General features: G+C 35.1%; 1 protein-coding gene across 3 annotated transcripts in view; it reads left to right on the top strand.

The window, feature by feature from the left end:
* Positions 1-12,079, top strand: part of SMC2 (structural maintenance of chromosomes 2) — a 60,987-nt gene extending 48,908 nt beyond the window's left edge. For all 3 annotated transcript variants that reach the window (XM_032307573.1, XM_032307571.1, XM_032307570.1), the window contains exons 21-25: positions 746-946; positions 2,933-3,049; positions 6,127-6,287; positions 9,918-10,065; positions 11,108-12,079. In XM_032307573.1, the coding sequence (XP_032163464.1) occupies positions 746-946; positions 2,933-3,049; positions 6,127-6,287; positions 9,918-10,065; positions 11,108-11,266 (786 nt within the window). In that variant the 3' untranslated portion in view covers positions 11,267-12,079. The remainder of the gene's footprint in view (positions 1-745; positions 947-2,932; positions 3,050-6,126; positions 6,288-9,917; positions 10,066-11,107) is intronic.
* Positions 12,080-17,348: the final 5,269 nt, after the last annotated feature.

Below are 17,348 nucleotides of genomic sequence, written 5' to 3'. Positions count from 1 at the left end.
CCAACCAATCTTAAATAATTTTAGTAGAAGAAAGTTTTCCTTAAGTACTATAATTTAAAAATTTTAACTATAGTACATAAAGTACATTTTTATGCCTTGTCAAAAAAGAGAGTTGCTAAGGGAATAGAGTCAATGTTTAGGGTGGTTTTTTATTTACTAATTCTCAGAATTGTCAGTCAGTTAGAATTAGGCTTTCACAAATTTACCAAATCTAAGACTTAAGTAATTCTATAAGAATTTTAATTTTTACAAGTTGTTTTTGAAGCAATTGATTGAGTTTAGTAAAATCTGAAGGAGTCTTATCTGGATTATATTTCATTCTAATGGAGGTATTTTACATACGCTTTTTGTAAACATGTGTGAGCTGCTGGCTCTTCTTCTGAGGCTTAAGTAATAGGAAGATCTTTTTTTTGAGCCTATCCTCCAGGTAAAAAATTTCATACTTAGTATAGGTTTACTGTTAACAGTAAACCTCAGTTTTATAAATGAGTCATTAATTTAAAATTACTAAGTACTTTTTTTTAAAGATTTATGTGAAAGCGTGAGCACAGGGAGGGGTGAGGGAGAGAATCCTCAAGTTGACTCCCTGCTGAGTTTGGAGCCCAAGACCCTGAAATCATGACCTGAGTCAAAACCAAGAGTCAGAGGCTCAATCAACTGAACCAGCCAGGCACCCCCAAGAAACTGGTTTTTAAATATCTATTTGTAAACAATGATAGATGCTTCTATTAACCTCTGTGGCTAGGTCTCTAAAATGCTGAAAGACTATGACTGGATTAATACAGAGAAACACCTCTTTGGGCAACCTAATAGTGCCTATGATTTCAAAACCAACAACCCCAAAGAAGCTGGTCAGAGACTTCAGAAGTTGCAAGAAATGAAGGAGAAACTGGGGAGAAATGTCAACATGAGAGCTATGAATGTTCTGACAGAAGCTGAAGAGCGGGTAAGTCCTTTTCCTTTGACTGGCCATCTGAGTAGCTTTGATGGCTCTCTGACCCCAGCAGTAGTTACTGGAGGAAATCTTTTTCTTGATGCCCTTCATAGTAAATTAGTTTCTATTTTCCCCTTTTCAGTTCTTTTCTTATTTCATTGTTTTGCATCATCAATTATTTATATATTCTGTTGTATATAACTTTTCTGTTGGTTTTGCCATGAACATATTCTACCCTTTTCTTATTCTTGGTGTAAATAAAAACTATACTTTCTGTTCTGGTTAACTTCTCACTTTCTAACCTTTCTTTCACTTGCCTTGAAAGGGCTTTAGAAAATAAGGTGTACTCTGCTATCTGCCTCCTTACCAGTCATTCCATAGCTATTGTCTTCCTTATGACTCGAGGGTATAATAGAATCATTACATAAGTAATGACTAATAGTGTAATATGCATAAGCACTCCTCTACTAATCTCTATGTCCAGCAGCATCTTCTCTTTTTAATGCTCACTTACTTGATAATGTTTTCCATCTCCCCACCCTGCAAAAAACTTCTCTAGTCTGCCATGTTAGAAGAGAAATCCACAGGGGAAAGCCATCTGTATTCTTGGCAGCTCTATAGGAAAGCCCTCTGAGTAATTTTATATTATGCCCTATACCTTCTTTAATTTTGCAAAATTCTGTTAGAGTTTGTATCACAGAGTTATGAGAGGTCTCTAAGTGGTAATGCTTATGAACTCAATTACTTTTAAGAAGTTTTGCTATAATGGGGTTTTTTTGGTAATCATTATTGACATTAGTATCTACAAAGAATCTATATTGTGTTAGATCACAACACGAGCATTATTAGCCTATTTGGTATCTATCTATAAAGTGTTCCAGCTGATTTTTATTTCTCCATTAAAGCTTTGCAATATATGTCATATTTGTGGGAGAAAATCCTTGGTCTGAATTTGAACTGCCTATCATCATGAAACTTACTTGTTTGCTCTCATTAGATAAGGATAACTGGTCTAATATTTTTTAAAAGAATTCAACTGCCACTTCCTTACCAGAGGGAAAGCTTTATTGTTAAGTAAGATGGCCTTTTTTGTTGTATTTTGTATCTGTCCAAATAAGAAACTACATGGAGTTACACAAGGAATAAGAGAAAATTGTAGAGAGGTTTTAGGAGATTGGGCATAAAGCAGAAAGAAAGCAAGGGAGCGAGCAGGACTGACTGGAAGTTTCAAGGAAGAATTTGGAGCCTCCTTTTAGGCTTTGAGGAGAAATAAGTTAAGACTTATAGAAAGTTCTGCTGCTACTCAAGGTATAATTATCCCTCTGCAGCCTCCCTCAATTATTTTTTATTTTTTTAATTTTTTTGTGAGTTACTACATTAACCAGGAAAAGACCACTCTGAAGATGCGATGTTTGAGCTGAAATTTGAGGCACCAATTATGTCAGATACAGAGAAAGAGCATTCTGGGAAGAGAGAACAATGCAGGGGCTAGAAGGCTGTAATGAGCTTATTATGTTCAAGGAACTGAAAAAAAGACCAGGATCAGGGCGGGATCAGGGCGAGGAGTGGGATTCCAAAAAGTCAGAGATAGGGCTGAATCATGTCGGACTCATCTATCATGATGAGGAATTGAACTTACATGTCACTGCTTAGACTGACCTTAAGAGGAAAGCATGCCCGGGCTACTTTTGAGTTTATACATATGACACACTTCCTTTTTTACCTTGGCTGCTAGAAAGATCTGGTGGAAGTATTAGAAGAATCAAAATAGCTTGTCCTATAAATTCTCAATAATAGCAAATAAATTTTACCTATAGGTGATGTATTTATTACTTTCTTCATGATTTGGTTTACGTTATGACTCTTAATACAGTTTATTTTTCTGGTAAACAGGAGTATATATTAATATATAAAAATGAAACCTCTTTTCCTGACTGAATTCTAGAATGTAAAGAAAATTTTATACTTTTCCTTTAAGTATGCTTTTTATCTTACTAGTATAATGACTTGATGAAGAAGAAGAGAATTGTAGAAAATGACAAATCCAAAATCCTTGCAACTATAGAAGACCTTGACCAGAAGAAAAACCAAGCCCTAAATATTGCTTGGCAAAAGGTATTTGAACAAAAAATATTATCATTTATTTTATATGAGACAAGGATGAAGAATATTGTCAGGTTTATACATGGAGATATTTAAAAAGTATTTAATTAATATTTAATTTAAAATGCTGATTTATGTTTGAATGAGGTACACACTCATGCCTTAGTTAGAACCTTCTAGACTTTTAAATCCATCTGTCCTTTTGGACTTGACTGGTACCAATTTGCAAAGGTAAGTTTATGTCCCTCCATCATACTCTTACTCTGACAGTCTACTTCTCTGGTTCCTAGGTTAAGTTTCTAACTTTCTAGATTTCTTTATTTTTCATTCTTAACCTTGTTTCCATGTCTATGTTACTGTCAAAAGAGATACCATTTGTCTGAAACCTTAGATTCTGTCCAATATCTGCCATACCCCACTGCTTGAAGCTGGAAGCAGTTTCAGTTTTGCTCTGGGAAAGCTCTATTTGTTGGAAAGCACTTCCCAAGGACGGCCCCCTTTGGTTCTAACTTCCTTGGTTTCTCTTGCCCAGGCTGACAGAGGTCAAATACTCCTTCTCGAACATTTCTCTAACAAGACATATTCTTTACAAATTACAAGTTATTAATTATTTCATTTCAGAATTTACATAATCATTTACATTTCAGAATTTGTAATTATGCATCCTATACATCTTTAGCAAAGCATTTTGTATGTTAATAATCCTATAACTGATAGTTAACCATCCATGTTTTACGGATGAAAAAAATCAAAGCTTAGGAAGTTGAAATAGCCTAAGATCATATAGCCCAAGGTGGAAAAACTGGAATTCTCTTTTCCTAAAATAGAATCAAAGTTAAAATTGCCTTTAGTTTCTAACTGCTGTCGCCCTTGTTGCCCTTAAAAAATTGGGCAGTAAACAAGGAAGTTTAGAATTCTTTCACTGGACTGTCATTCAGCAAAATCCCAAGTACCTTTTTTATTTTGTATTATGACAACTTTGGCAGATTTCAAGATTCTAGACTATTATTTCTGCTTCCCTGGCTGCATGTATTTGTCTCCTTTAGGATAATTCCTTAGCCTCTTAGTGGACGTTTTCCTGTATCTATCATAGCAAAAGACTCAGCCAAGAGACTGTAAACATAGTTACTGTGCATTTTGGTACTTTAACAATTCCGTGCCTCTAGGATTTAATTGCACATCTTGCGTTTTTGCTTTTTTAATTCTGTAATTATCAGAATTCTGAAAACTTCATTTTCAGTAATGGCAGCACAATTATCCTTTTCAGTCACCTTGTTTTTACTACTTTATAACTTATTTTCTGTGTTCCATCTCCCTTTGGTGGTTGCTTTTTTAAGATGCATGCACAAAGTTGGTCCCATTATTCTTGTATAAATGTGGATTTAACACTGGATCTGAAAGGTTTTGTGTTTTGTCTCTTGTTTTTTCCCCATGGTTCCTGGATTTAGTACAAACACAAATTTATCCTTTAAATTGATGTTCCCCCAATTTCCAAGGTTCTCTCAAAGCAGGAAAATTTATTGAGTGCTTATTATATGTCCAGTATTATTCTCATATTTTCTCATTTAATCCTCACAATAACCTATTGAGGTAAGTAGTGTTATTATCAGCATTTTATATTTCCTTCTGGCATCTAGCACACTGGATTCAGAAAGCCAGAGTAGTTATAGCATTGGCTGTGTTTATTTTTCTGTTTCCTTCTTAACCATATTGGATTTTCAGAATTTGATCACATTTCACCCTTTTATCTGTCAATGAATGTAGTGCATTTTTTTGTCTTGTATAGGGCTGTATTCATTTCTGCCCATTAACTGATATGTTTCTCTTACCCTTTGGAGGAATTTGCCCATGGGATCCATAGTCATGTTCAGGGTTTAGTACTAGTCCACTGTTTTAATCCTCTGTTTAGTGCTTTTCTATTGTCTGGCCAAAAAATTAAAGAAAAAGAACCAAAGGTATTCATAAGTACTTTGCTGTCTTTATCATCCCAAAAAAGACAGTGGTCCTCTCCATTGTGATGAACCTCACCTAACTTTAGAAATCTACCCCAGATAAAACTACAACCTATTAACTTGGTGTAGGATGTTACTCAGCATGTATGCAATTGCTCTTAAAACTATATTCCTTAATAAATCTGTATATTCTGATTTTATGTATCTGGATCTCTTCATTAGCACAAATATTCATGCACTTGAATTTGGAGATTTCTCTAGAGAATATGATGGTCAGATTTTCATGGGTTTGTGCCTGTGTATGCACACATTCAAATTTGCTGAATTCTAAGATTATTAGTTGTATATTCAAAGACAAATGACCAAATTCTTAAATCATTGATCAAATGTGTATGCACAAAAATTACCCAGTTACAATTAAATATTGACCCTAAATCTCTAGGTAATCTACTGTGGCTTGATGGAGATAAGTCAAACAGCTTCTTTAGCCTTTTTATGTTGGGGTTCAGTCCTGTTCCTGTCTTTTGACAACTTCTTTGGCTGAGAAGAAGCCTACAGAAAAGGACCATTTGACACCTTGACCAGATCTGGTGGTTTAATTTCATGCCTCTTTTTTTCCTAGACTTCGCCTTGATCTTAGACTTTTTAAGATTAACTGAAACAAGTTTTATTTATAAGAGAACGTGTTAATGCCAAAAAGCATTTTTTATTTCTGCCTCTCCCAACTGCAGCTTGAGTCTCCTATCATATAGTTGTGTGTCTCTAAAGATTCCTATAATACAGCTTATAAAAGTCAGAATTTCAGGGTACAGTTAGAAGTATAGCCTTTAGTTCCCATTGGAAGTTAGAGCAGAGTTTAGTAAGTTTTTTCTGTAAAGGGGCAGGTAATAAATATTTCTGGGTTTGTGAGCCATATAGTCTCTGCTGTAATTACTAGACTATTATTTTAGTGCTAACAGCCATAGACAATATATAAATGAATGGGCAGGGCCAGATTTGTCATATGGGCTATAATATGTCAAAACCTGAGTTAGTAACAGATATAGATTGAAGATCCACTTACCAACATTTGATTAAAATATTATAGAAGGCTTTCCAAGAATAATCTTTTTTTTGGTTGTTGTTTTTTAAATCCAGGTGAACAAGGACTTTGGGTCTATTTTTTCTACTCTTTTGCCTGGTGCTAATGCTATGCTTGCACCACCAGAGGGGCAAACTGTATTGGATGGTCTGGAGTTCAAGGTTGCTTTAGGAAATACTTGGAAAGAAAACCTAACGGAACTTAGTGGTGGTCAGAGGTGAGTAATCCCCTTGCAGTATTACAATTTCTCATTCCTCTTACTTTATTATAATCCATCCGCTCAGAGTTAAGCTAAACAAAATTGAAAAATGGTTGATAATCTTTACATGTAGGATTTAAGAACTTAATTTGTAAGAATGCAGGTTTTTTGTTTGTTTGCTTATTTGTTTTTAAGACCTTTTGATAAATATATTAGGCAACGGGGCACCTGGATGGCTCAGTTGGTTGAGCGTCCAACTCCTGATTTCGGCTCAGGTCACGATCTCGGGGTCCTGGGATTGAGCCTCGAGTTGGGCTCCATGCTCAGTGGGAAGTCTGCTTAAGATTCTCTCCCTCTTCCCCTGCTTGCGTGCATGTGCATGCTCTCTCTGAAATAGATAAGCCTTTAAGATAGTAGGCAACTAAGGAGAAATAAGGATAAGTGATTAGAAAACTAGATAAAATATATGAAAAATAGTTGTTTTTAGACTTTGGGAAATGAATATGATACCTGAGTGCAGTGAAACAAAGTGCTGAGCTTAGTGTTCATCCCAGCTTTCTCTGTAGGAGAAGTTTCTGGTTTGCAAGTGCACACAAAGCCTCACTAAAGTGGTCTCACTAAATTAAAGAAACAGAATTTTGGGAGGCCCCAACTTAGCATTCAGTCTGAACTGTCCCTGAGGTGAAAGGAACACTGCACACAGCAGAGTGCATCACATACCTTGAAGAAAGCAAGCTGATCCTCATGTCCTTGAGACTAACATAACACAGTATCTGGCATCTGATAAAAAGTACTGGACAGAAATCAAGAAAATGTGGCTCATAGCCTAAAGAAAAAGTATTCAATGGAAAGAGACCTGGAAATGACAGGTGATAAAAATAGAAGACCAGGAAGTTACAGAATTATGTTACTTATTTCCAAGAATTACAGGGAAAAACGAACCTATTAGAATTTCTGGAGATAAAAAATATGCCCAAAAGTCAAAGTTCATCAGATTAGACAGTGTAAAAGAAACCTAAATGACTTTGAAGACACAGAAAATAAAAACTATTAAAGCTAAAGTGAGAAACAGAAAACTCTAAAAATAGAGCTTCACTGACCATCAAGCCAACTAACATACATGTATTTGGAGCTCCAAAAACAGAGGAAGAGGCAAAACAGAAAAATACTTGAAATAGTTATCCCAGATTTTCCCAATTTGATGAGTTATATAAACCCACAATCTTCATTTCTGTGAATCCTTAGTAGGATAAACACATCCCCTGCCCCCTCCCCTCCTCCACACACATACAATAATATAGCAGAGTATGTTATATGAAATGGTGGTTTTATATGCCAGTGATTAGAAAAATCTTAAAACAGCCAGAGGCAAAGAGACATATTACGTGGCAAGGAATAAAGATAAAAATAACTTCAGGCTTATTGTCAAAATTATGCAAGCCAGAAATCCGGAACAACATCTAGAAAGTGCTAAAAGAGAAACATGTCAACCAAGAATTCTGTCTGATCAAAATATTCTTCAAATTGAAGTCAATATATTTTTTTCAGAAAAACAAAAGCTGGAGGAGTTTGATCCCAGCAGAACTGTGAAAGTTAAAGTTTTCAGGTGAAAGGAAAAGAATACCAGAAGAAAACTTGGATCTACAGAAAGGAATGAATAGTGTTGAAAATAGCATGTTCTAGGCTTCAGGGAAGTTTTTCCAAGCCTTGCACAGTGAGTCAGACAATGAGCATACTAAAGAGAAACTTAGGTCATGTGGCCTAACTCATCACCTGCTGCAGAGAGCCAAATAATTAAAACCTCCTGAAAGAGAAATTGTGGGTATTCACATAATTAAAGATGGTTAGTTTGTTTTTTTTCCCTTGAGGATGTGCAATTCTAGTCCTTAAATTGTTCTCACGTGTCCTATAATGCCATCATGTAACTCTTAATGTATATAGAAAATACTAAGACCGGTTCATTTTTCTTGTGAAAACCTTTGTCATTTTTATGATTAGAATAGTGGTCCCTTGATTTGTTTCATTATGATTAAGATTCCTAAATATTTTAACAGCATAAAACACCTTCTGGTGACTATTAAAATTGAATTCCGTAGTTCAGATCCCAGTATCTAACTTTTTTTTTTTTTTTGCTGACGTCCTAGAAAATGTTTAGAGGAACACCTAAAATGTATGCTTATTTTATTGGGTCCTGAAAACTATTTCCATAATTAAGATGATATGAAATTATTTCTACATATACCATTATTTTAGATGTATATCCAGCACAGTAGTTTAACTCTTGGTGAGTTGTTTTGTTTTGTTTTTCCTGAAAGATAAGTTTGAAAGGAAACTCAGCGTCTTAAGCATTTGGCACAGAGAAAACCAAGGAAAAACAATTTTTAGGTTGGTTGAATGACCTCAGCTCCCCTCTATGGTGGTAGATGTCAGTCTCACTATTTTTTATTGCACTGTTTCATTCATTGCCTTGGCTAGAAATTTTGGTTTCACCTTAAACATTGAAAAAACCTTTTTTTTTTTTTTTTTAAAGAAAAAAATATAAGAATTATTCTTCATGCTAGATTAGAACAAAACCAGGTACAGTTACAGGGGATGGTTAGCTAGAAGAGAACTGAAGAGGACCTATAGAATCTGGTTAACTACAAATTTTAAGTAAGGTGTATTATTAGGGTTTTCCGGAGAATCAGAACCAGTAGGGTGTGTATGTGTATGAAGAGATTTTTTAATAAGGAATTGGCTCATTTTACTGTGGAGGCTGAAAAGTCCCACAATTTATTGTCTGTACGCTGGAAACCCAGGAGGGCCAGTGGTGTAATTCAGTCTGGGGGTGAAGGCCTGAGAACCAGGAGCACTGAGGCTGAATATCCGTGTCCCAGCTCAAGTAATGAGTCAGGAAAGAACAAATTCTTTCCTCTGCCTTTCTTACTATTGAGTCCTTTGGCAGGGAGTATGGTGTCTACCCACATTGGAGAGGGTAAACTGCTTTACTGTGTATTCCAGTTCAGATACAGATTTCACCCAGAAATACCCTCACAGACAAACCGAGAAATGAAGTTTAATCAAATATTTGAGTACTTCGTGATCCAGACATACAAAATTAGGCATCACATAGTAACTGTTTGAACTTCTGACTCTGGGAAGTAATGGGCCATAATCTATACAACTTACTCTTATATAGTGCCAATAAAAAATGGATATTGGTGTGTGCATGTGTGTATATGTATACTCCTAACTGCTTGCATAGTGAAAGTTTGAAAGAGGCACCTAAACCTATTACAGTTTGAGCAAGACAATAGCTGTTGTCTTAACCAGTTAGTATATAGCCCTCACTCCCCTGCTACCTAGGCATCTAATAGCAATTGGGGAAGGAAAGAAAATACTTACCATCTTTCCTTAAGGAGAAGTGCCATTTTTCCCGATTCTTTGATTGGAAAGAATATAAACCTGTTCAAAATAAAACTCTTTGAAGAGAAGAAAGGAAAAGCTAAAATAAAAGAACCAGTTTAAAAAACGTAAGTGTTGACGTTTGAAACTTAAGTTAAGCCTGCACTATTCCATAATAAGAGGATAGCAGATTTGCTTCAGTGTTTTGGTAAAGAGTGGTAGAGTCACGTTTTGATAACTTCTCTTTTGGTCTTTTTTGTGCAGGTCGTTAGTAGCTTTGTCATTAATATTGTCCATGCTCCTCTTCAAACCTGCTCCAATTTATATCCTGGATGAGGTGGACGCAGCCTTGGATCTTTCTCACACCCAGAATATTGGACAGATGCTGCGTACTCATTTCACACATTCTCAGGTAAGAACCAGAAAAAATGTCTCTGTCAGTTTTAGTATTTGTTCTTCTAAAACTATTCTTTAGTAATGGCCAACACTAAGATATTTAAGGTTGAGAAATATTAAAGCATTGTGTATCTCTTTAAATATATACTGAATATTTACATATACTTTCATTCAAGTGGATATTGAAGGAAAAAAAGGTTTGGTTTCCTACTAAAGAGGGAGCCAGGCATTACCATTGTTGACTGTACCATGAGGGAGAATCTAAGTTTTTCATAATTTGGAATTAATTGATGGGTAATATAATTTTCTCTAGCTAACTGTCCTAGGATACACAATCAAAGCCAGACTGTTTTAGGAAATCAGAAAATCCTGTGGTACTTGATGGGAGTACTCCTTATTTTTCCTGATGAATGAGAAGAAAAGAAATAGAGAAAAGCCCCTTTAGGAATAGTTTGTTTTTATGGAACTGTTGCTGCGGGCACTGGGGCTGCCACATATGGTTATACAGATAGTGCAGTGTACAACTCTGGGGGGGCTTCACTTATCATAGTTACCACAGACTAGAGTATTATGGTAGTCTCTTTAGCAGGTAACAGTGCATGGTACCTTTTCTTAATTTTGTAAATATTCCATTTGAGCTAGTGGTAGTGCTTGTAGGAACTTGTAGCCTTCTTTGATATTCTTAAAATATCACAGAGAAAGCTATTTCACGAGGGCATTTAGAATTAGCAACAAAACAGTGATGCCAGCTGCAGAGGATAGCAACCAGCAGTCACCAGTAGGAAGTAGTAAACCTGGGTATTGAAGCACTCAAAGTCAAATTAAGAGACTCTTAAAACTCAAACATAGAAAGCTAGAATTCATCTAGGTGCCCAGTATTAGAACTAGTTTTCACTTGCAGTTGAGGATGGTGCATTTGCTTCGAGCTAAGCTTTGAAAGAAATAACAAAATCAGAATATATCCAGAAAGTCCTTAACCCCAGAATAAAAATAGGAGTGCATTTCTTCACATTACAAAAAGTATCTTTTATGCTTTTTTTTTCCCTTTTCCCCTTAAGTTCATTGTGGTGTCACTAAAGGAGGGTATGTTCAACAATGCAAATGTCCTGTTCAAAACCAAGTTTGTGGATGGTGTTTCTACAGTAACCAGATTTACTCAATGTCAAAATGGAAAGATTCCAAAGGAAACCACATCCAAGGCAAAAGGACCCAAATGATCACATCTGGAAGTTAAAAGAACAAATTTACTCCTTCACCTTGAACTATAGTTTAAACATAAAGAACTTGGGCTTTACTTATTTATGTAAAAATGTAATGTCGTTACTTAACCCATATTTTCTCTTCCTTTATGTAATCACTTATAAATACGTAGATTCCTCTCAATTAGTTTAACTGTCGTCCAATTACTGGTGACTGTGATTTTATGCATGTCCTCAAATACTTTTTTATTACAGAACTCATATATATATATATATATATGGGAGCCTGAGATAACCTGGTTGGTGATAAATTCTGTTTGCAAAATCAAAAATACAAAGCAACAGATGAAATTAGAGGATAAATATAGCTGATAGTCAGCTTTTAATTAGTTAATTCCTACGGTAATATTAGTGTGTTTTCTGTTGTTAAGAAAGTCATTTAGGTGAGGAAGACTTATAAAAGCAAGTATCTGGACCAACAGAGGGAACATAAAAGAAGCTATTAGGCATGCACGAGCTGTTTGTGGCTCTTTAAAGGTACAAGGCCAGAGCCCTGATTTAGACTCAGTGATTTAGACTTAGTGATGGTTGGTTATCATGTTTCTATATGCTTCGTAACTAGTATGTGCAATCTTAAGTTTTTAAAGCCTTTACCACTTTTTAATAGAAGCCTGGGAGAAGGTCTTTTGCATGCTGCCCTCCACCTTTATCTGAAATCTCCTCATGTTTTCAAAGTCCAATCAATAACAATCTATTGGTGAATAAGAATGTATTTATTTTTCCTTCATTCTGATACATTTATAAATAGATCCATCTGTTTTACCAAAAGAACTCAAAATTTGTTGATTATGTCTTAGTGTCTTCTGCTTTCTAGTTCAAAAGGTTGAATTTCCTTTAAGAACTCAAAAGAAGCACTGCCAGTCACCGTACGATTACTGTACATAGTTCCTGTTATCTCTAGGTACATCACCAGAATAGTGTCTCTAAACTTTGACTCTTGAAAGCTCTCACATGATCTAGTCTGATCTTGAGTATGTTATTTTGCCTCACATCTTTCTTGATACTTGAGTCTTAGTTCCTCTGGCTATCCTTCACCTATATACACTTTTAATTCTTGGCCTTGGCTTTAACATTTCTCATCCTTCCTTCTCATGTCAGATAATATCCAGGTAATCGATATAATGGGAATCATAAGAAAGGATTGAATCTGGAATTAGTTCTTGTCCACTGTGGGAGGAGAGGGAGACAAAGCTATAAATGCTGAATTATAGGAAGTCTAATACCACATGTAAGAGACAGGAGGTTTTTTTTTTTTATTTACTCTCAAATGTATTGCAGACTGTCTGCCAGGACATTTCTGTCACTTCACACTTGCAGCAAGGTCACGTACCTGTTGACCACAGCCTAATCAGCACTAGCTATTAGTTTTAGTATTTCTGATTTCTTAGTTACAAAATGGTACTTCATTGCTGTTTTAACTAGGACTTTATAAATAACTTGTGAGGTTGAATATTTTGCCATATGAACTAATTTTCTTTACTACAAAGTTTGTTTGCTTGCTTCCCTAATTTTTGTCATATGTAATCTTGCTCTTGGATGAAATTCCTCAAACATTGAATTTTTGTGTCATGTTGTTCATATTCTTTGATTAGAAGAAGACATGAAGGGGAACCGGAGACATTTATTTCTCACATCCTCAATAATAGGAGTAACTAACATTTACTGTGCTCTTTTATATATCGGATGCTATTCTCATTTGCACATGTTTTCACATTTTAGGTAAGTACTGTTGATCAGCATTATATAATTGAGGAAATTGAATTGAGCAGAGAAATTAAGAAACTTGTCCCCAGTGGCAGTACAGTTAGTTCAAAGCAGAGCCACGATACCAGTCTTGGCAGCTAGTCTCCAGAATATACAGTATTTACCCTACTGATAGTTTGAACATTTGTGTTTATCGTACATAATAAAGTTAAGACATACCTGGATGAGCAGTATGGACAATGTGAGAAAATTATTTTAGGAAGAATGTCAAACATTTAAAAAGGATTTCTTTTTTTGTTTGGTTTGTTTGGGCATGTCAGGTGCACTACAACAGCAAAAGCAAAAACTCGAGATTCCCTCTTCCGATACAGTGAAGTAATCAAATAGTCCATCTGCTTCCACAATCATGTCACCTGCAATTTGGGGCGAGTTTTCTTCCTTTGATTTGTGTGCGTTTTATTTACTTTTCTTAACTGCACTGTCTTGAAGTTCCAGCCTGATGTTGTTTAAGAGTAATAATGAGAGCCGGCATATTTGCCTTTTCTGTAGAATTTGGAGGAAATCATTCTGTCTATAGGCTTTTGGTTTATATTCTTTATCAAGGTAAAGACTTTTCCATCTATTCCTAGTTTGATCAGTTTTGTCATGGATGGGTTATTGCATTTTCATTGCCTTTTTTTTTTTTGCATTGATGATATGATCATGTAACTTTATGTGTTATGAATTATATTACTTAATTTTTGAATATTACACCTATTTAATCTGGTATTCCTAGATTAAACCCCGTTTGGCCATGGTCTATAATTCTTTTTATGTACCTGTATACCTTGTTTTATGATTCAGGGGTAACTGCATGGTTTTTGTTTTTTTATACAAATTGAAGGTTTGTGGCACCCGTGCTGCAAGTAAGTCTCCCAGCACCATTTTTCCAATAGCATTTGTTACGTGTGAGTCTGTCAGTTTGGTAATTCCACAATAATTTCAAATTTTTTCATTATTATTTGTTATGGTGATCCATGATCGGTGATTACAACTCACTGAAAGCTCAGATGATGGTTAGCATTATTTAGCAATAAAGTATTTAAGGTATGTACTTTTAGACATGCTGTCGCACACTTAATAGACTATTATAAATTTTATGTGCACTGGGAAACCCAAAATTTTGCTTTGTGATAACATGCTTTATTATGGCCATATGGAACAGAACCCAAAATATCTCTAGGGTATGCCTTTATTATAGGATTCTGTTTCCTAAGAGTTTGGTCATGGTTTTTGTGTATGTTCATGAAGGTTTTTGGTAATTTTGTTTGTTTTCCTACTGGCTTTGTTCGGTTTTAGGGTAATACTATTTTTATAAAATGAATTGGGAGGGGCACCTGGGTGGCTCAGTGGGTTAAAGCCTCTGCCTTCAGCTAAGGTCATGATCCCAGGGTCCTGGGATCAAGCCCCGCATCAGGCTCTCTGTCCACTGGGGACCCTGCTTTCCCCTCTTTCTCTCTGCCTCCCTCTGTGCCTACTTGTGATCTGTCTGTCAAATAAAAAAATATTTTAAAAAAATAAATAAAATGAATTGGGAAATGTCCCTCCTTCCATTTTCCTGTAGAACTATATAGAATTTGTCTCAATTCTTTAAATATTAGAATTTTCCTGTGAAACTAGGCCTAGAGAATGTGGGGTGGGATGAGGAGAATATAAGTACAATTGCTTTAATAGTTAAGGGTCTACTTACCTATTTTATAACAGGTGACTTGTGATACTTTGTGTTTTTTGTTGAATTGTTGCATCTAAATTGTCAAATTTGTAATTTGTGTGGAGAGGTCATGGTATTTCCTCATGATCCTTTTGATGTCTTCAAACTGAAGTGGTAATTTGTTCTTTTTTTCCTCTTTATTGGTCTTGCTGAAGTTTGTTGATTTTATTGTCTTTCAGTTTTCAATTCTTTGATTTCTTTTCTTTTTTTTTTTTTTTTGGCTTACTTTGTTCTTTTCTAATTTTATGGTAGAAGTTTAGATTATGGATTTGAGACCTTTTTTTTTTTTTCTAGCAAGCAATACCATTTAGCTTCATCTCACAGATTTTGATATGTTGCATTTTCATGTTGTTGTTTTTTTAAGTTTTTTTTTTTTTTTTTTTTTAATTTATTTGAGAGGGGAACTTAAGTAGGGGGAGCAGGAGAGGGAGAAGCAGGCTTCCCGCAGAGCAAGGAGCCAAATGCAGGGCTCCATCCCAGGACCCTGGGATCATGACCTGAGGTGAAGGCAGGTGCTTAACAACTGAGCCATCCAGGTGTCCCGCATTTTCATCTTCCAGTTCAAAATATATTCTAATTTGCTTTGACATTTCTTCTGACTGTTGGATTCTTTTGGAATGTATTTAATTTCCAGATAGTTGGAGATTTTCCAGGTAGTATTTTCTTACGATTTCTAGTTTATTCTGTTATGGCCAGGAATTTTTTTTTTTCTTAATTGTTTAAAAAAAAAAATGATAGATTTAGAAAAAGTGCAAATTCAATGGTCTAAGGTTCTATCTTAATCTGTATTCTAGGTAAATATGAACAAGGTAAACCCAGATTAAATAGAAAGGTAGAGAAGTCAGCAGATATAGGACTGATAAACAGTGGAGAACAAAATTATTGAAACTGATAATTGGTTCTCAAAAGAATAATAAAGTCATTCTATCTATAATTAGACCAATCAGGTAAACCAGAGGAATTCCAAGTCACTAATATCAGGAAGGGAAGAAGAGTTACCACTATGGCTCTTAATTAAAAGGATACCTAAAGTTATTATGATTTTTATGCCATTAGTGCAGCAACTTAAGACAAAATGGAAAATTGGAAACATAAAACTCAACCAAAATTGACAAGAATAGACAATACCAGAATAGCTTCACATCTATTAATGCAATTCAAATGATTAAATATCCTCCCACAAGGAACACTTTAGGTTCATGTGGTTTTACTTGTAAATATCACCATTCAAGGAGAAGTAACACCAGTCTTAACATTCTTACAGAAAACAGAGGAGGGGGATGGGAACACTTACAACTTGTTTTATGAGGCCAGGGTTTTAAAATGTGACAAAGACCTTACAAAACAAAATTACAGTATGGTAGTCCTCTCATGAACATAGGAGCAGAAAATATTAGCAGACTGAATCTAATGACATCCATAAAAGATAATAAACCATTTTCATGTTTAACAGATGGTATTGACAGCTAGATATTTATACAGAAAAACACTGCCCTTTACAACATACACAAAAGATAACTAAAGATGAGTCATAGACCTAAAAGCAGTAGTTTTAACACTTCTAGAAGCAAGAAAATCTTTGTGACCTTAGATTAGGCAAAGATTTCCTAGAATGCAAAACAAACAAATAAAAAAAAATATATAAAATTAAATTTAAAATATCTTCAAAGGCTCTTAAGAAAATGGAAAGACAAAGTACAGAATAGGAGAAATATATTTACAATGTAGAGAGCTGACAGAATTATGTGCAGAATGTGTAAAGAACTTGGAACTCCCATGTCAACATTTGCATAAAGGGTGGGTAAAACTATGGTCACCTTAGCATAAACCAGGGCGGGGCAGTGCACTGTATTCACAATACTGACTGCAATTTTCACTGCCACACATTTGAATGTTTTAATGGCAGACTCTTTGGTTCTGGTCATGATCCCAGGGTCCTGGGATCGGGCCCCGTGTCGGGCTCTCTGTTCAGTGGGGAGCTTCCTTCCCTTCCTCTCTCTGCCTGCCTCTTTGCCTACATGTGATCTCTCTCTGTCAAATAAATAAATAAAATCTTTAAAAAAAATTGGCAGGCTCACTTAAGGGTGTCTTTGATGAAGTTTAAAAATTATTTTTAATCTCCTCCTCCCTCTTTTGTAATCTGAGTGTAAAAATGGCAAGTAGGTAAAAAGCACTTCTGCATACCAAAACATAGTTGTTTTGCAGAAATGCAGTTATTTCAGTTGGAGTGTGAAGTAACTGCTTTTGTTCTGGAATACCATTTTTATTTACTTAAATAGATGACCAAGACAAACTATGGTTAAGTCTGTGGTATTTGGTAGACATTTCTTAAAAATGAGCAAAATGAGCCTGTCATATTAACCTGAAATTTGTTGCAAATAATAAAATCATAGTTTTCAAACGAAAATTAGAATTTTGCCAAACTTGTATTTGTCATTGTGAGCTGGACATCTTCTCAGTGAAGAGTTTTCTGATAATGTGGATGGTTATATAAACAAGCAGGATTTTTTTTTGTCATATTATGAAATATGTTAACATTTTAAAGATTTGCATAACTCAGTAAGTGGTATTTTCCCATGACAAATG

The sequence above is a fragment of the Mustela erminea genome, chromosome 12, assembly GCF_009829155.1.
Source record: "Mustela erminea isolate mMusErm1 chromosome 12, mMusErm1.Pri, whole genome shotgun sequence".
Taxonomy (NCBI): Eukaryota; Metazoa; Chordata; class Mammalia; order Carnivora; family Mustelidae; genus Mustela; species Mustela erminea.
Note: the sequence above shows the minus strand (reverse complement) of the source record. Positions and strands in the feature narration are given on the sequence as shown.